Raw genomic sequence first — 2,633 nt, 5'->3', positions numbered from 1 at the left:
GTCAGTCCACATTAAAGATAAAAATATGTCTTTATAATGATTCAAAAATCTAGAAATAGAGATATCATGGGTAAAATAATGACTCTAAAATATCACAGTTTAATGCCTACTAATATATTGATTTCTTCGCTAAATTATAAATGATATTTCTGTTTCTGTTTAAAAAGAAACTTCCAAGCTCTTTGACACGTTTGTTCGACTTCTCGTTTTTTTTGTGTGTGTGCAAATATTGTAAAAAGACGGTCATTAAAGTTTAAACTCTTCTGTCTTACTTAGAATAAATGTGGTCAGAACTCCAAAAAATATGGACTTATTGCTCTCCTGTTGCAATAGTGTAGAATGACCAAGAGGTTTTGGCGCCTATCCGCTTTCGGCCACCCCTCAGTGTACGTCAGTTATTGCCTGGCCACCGTTATAAAAAAATTCTGACTGCGCCTCTGGTCGAGATGGTGGTTTATTCTTCCAAACTACATGGAACCGAACATTAAAACATGTACTTTTATTTTTTTAAGTCTAGACCGTGTGGCTTTTATTTTGAAGGGCCTTCTACCGGCGGAAGTTTGCATTTTTTCCCTGTCCTGCCTAAACTTTCGTTTTGATCCGAGAAACACCTGAATCATGGCAACGTTTTTCGGAGAAGTTTTATCTGTTTACTCTCGGGCTGTTGAAGAGGATGAAGATGAGCTTGATGAAAACGAAGAAGACGAACAAATTCGCAGAGAACTGGAGGAGAAGAGGTGAGATAAGCTAACAATGTAGCGTGAAAAAGGCTGAATTTTAGCCAAGCAACAGGAAACATCGCGATATAAGGTTTGGTTAAGTGTACATACATAACAAAAACGGATCATACTAAAGGAAAGCACGTGTGTGGAGTCCATATGCACCTTTGTAACGGATTCGTATTTCCACTTAAAACCGCGTGTAAGGATAGTTAAGCTACCATGACACATGACATTCCCACAGCTCCTCATAGACATGATAACGAAAGATTAATGCTTGGTTAAACACATAGACGAGGGCTACTTTATATGTTTTAACACTATGTTTAGCTTCCAAATGAACACGTTTTAGAAAGAATAATGATAACCATAAATAGTTAGTAGTTGCCTTAAACCAAGAAGGTTGTGGGTTCGAACCCCGTCTGGAACACTGCATGAATTTAGCCTGTTCTCTCAGCCCATGCGTTTCTTACATGGCTTTATACCCGTTCAAATCAGTTTATTTATATAGCCCCAATTCACAACATGTAATCATTAAGTCTGATTGGTTCAAAGTTTTCTATCAAAGGAAAACCAGTTGATTGCGTGGACTGGAGGACAATCCCTCACACCAAACATGCTTGTGGCGACAGTGGAGAGGAAAACTCCCTTTTGACAGGAAGAAACCTCCAGCAGAACTAGGTTCAGTGTGAGCAGTCATCTGCCGAGGCCGACTGGGGTTCAAGGAGACAGAAGCAGGCATAGAAAAAGAAGCGGAGATACAAAAGGCAACTGTAAACCACCTCCACAATTCAATTTCAATTCAGTTTATTTATATAGTGCTAAATTTACAAAACATGTCATCTCGAGGCACTTTACAGTTCAACCAGATCATACAGTGAAATCGATCCAAAGTTATCTATCTAAGGAAAACCAGGTGAGTGCATTGACTCATTGACTCAAATACAGTACAACCCCTTACACTAAGCATGCTTGTAGCGACAGTGGAGAGGAAAAGGCGCACAGGACTTAAATAGGCCAGCCTTGAAGTAACAAATGCATGGACTAGTTTCTCAGATTCATCCCCGCACAGGATATTTCTAATGTTTGCAATATTACAGAGATGAACGAAGGAAATTCTAGAAACCTCTTTGATATGTAATTTTAATGACAGGTCCTAATCAAAAATAACATCCAAGATTTTTTTTTACCTTATTATCTGAGATCAATTTTATCTCATCAAAATTAAGTGACTGACTTATCAGCTTCTTTTTCAAAGACTGGTGCAAAGACAACAACTTCTGTTTTGTCTGCATTCAGAAGCAGAAATATGAAAGAATTCCTTGTTACTTCTTTGCAGTCTTTCTCAGGTATAACAATTTGGCTGTGACTGAATGCCCCAGCAGTCATAGCCCCCCCCACACACACAAATTATATATTTATAATAGGCATTTGATTTATATCACTAAGTATCCCACAATCATCGCATTTAATCTTGTTAAATTTGTCAATCCCCAAACAGAATGAAAAGCAAACATTTAAATTTTAACAATTCACACATTTTGGGAGTTTTAGACATTAACTAAAAGAGAAAAGATGAAAGATAGAGAAGATAGAAAGGAGACAATGACTAAACATTTTCAGTCTGCTGCATTACCTGCCTCGAGATGCAAAAAGAACAGCACAACCGAAAGACATGGTACGAGACATACAATAAAGCAACTAGGGGTGTAAATAATAATCGTTTTGTATCGATGCATCGATCCAACAGCCAACAACGATCCGATACATCGATATGTCCGCAACAGTATTGATTAGGGCTGCAACAACGAATCGATAAAATCGATAAAAATCGACTTTTAAAAATGTTGGCAACAAATTTCATCATCGATTAGTTGTGTCGCGCGATTAATGCGTCATTCGCCGCCGTCATCA

General features: G+C 37.9%; 1 protein-coding gene across 1 annotated transcript in view; it reads left to right on the top strand.

The window, feature by feature from the left end:
• The first annotated feature begins 540 nt into the window (after positions 1 to 540).
• Positions 541 to 2,633, top strand: part of psmg1 (proteasome (prosome, macropain) assembly chaperone 1) — a 15,432-nt gene continuing 13,339 nt past the window's right edge. Inside the window, exon 1 of the mRNA XM_015383593.1 lies at positions 541 to 737. Coding sequence (XP_015239079.1) covers positions 619 to 737 — 119 coding nt within the window. The 5' untranslated portion in view covers positions 541 to 618. The remainder of the gene's footprint in view (positions 738 to 2,633) is intronic.

The sequence above is a fragment of the Cyprinodon variegatus genome, unplaced genomic scaffold (assembly GCF_000732505.1).
Source record: "Cyprinodon variegatus isolate N-32 unplaced genomic scaffold, C_variegatus-1.0 Scaffold288, whole genome shotgun sequence".
Classification (NCBI taxonomy): domain Eukaryota; kingdom Metazoa; phylum Chordata; class Actinopteri; order Cyprinodontiformes; family Cyprinodontidae; genus Cyprinodon; species Cyprinodon variegatus.
This window is presented reverse-complemented; position numbering and strand designations above follow the sequence as displayed.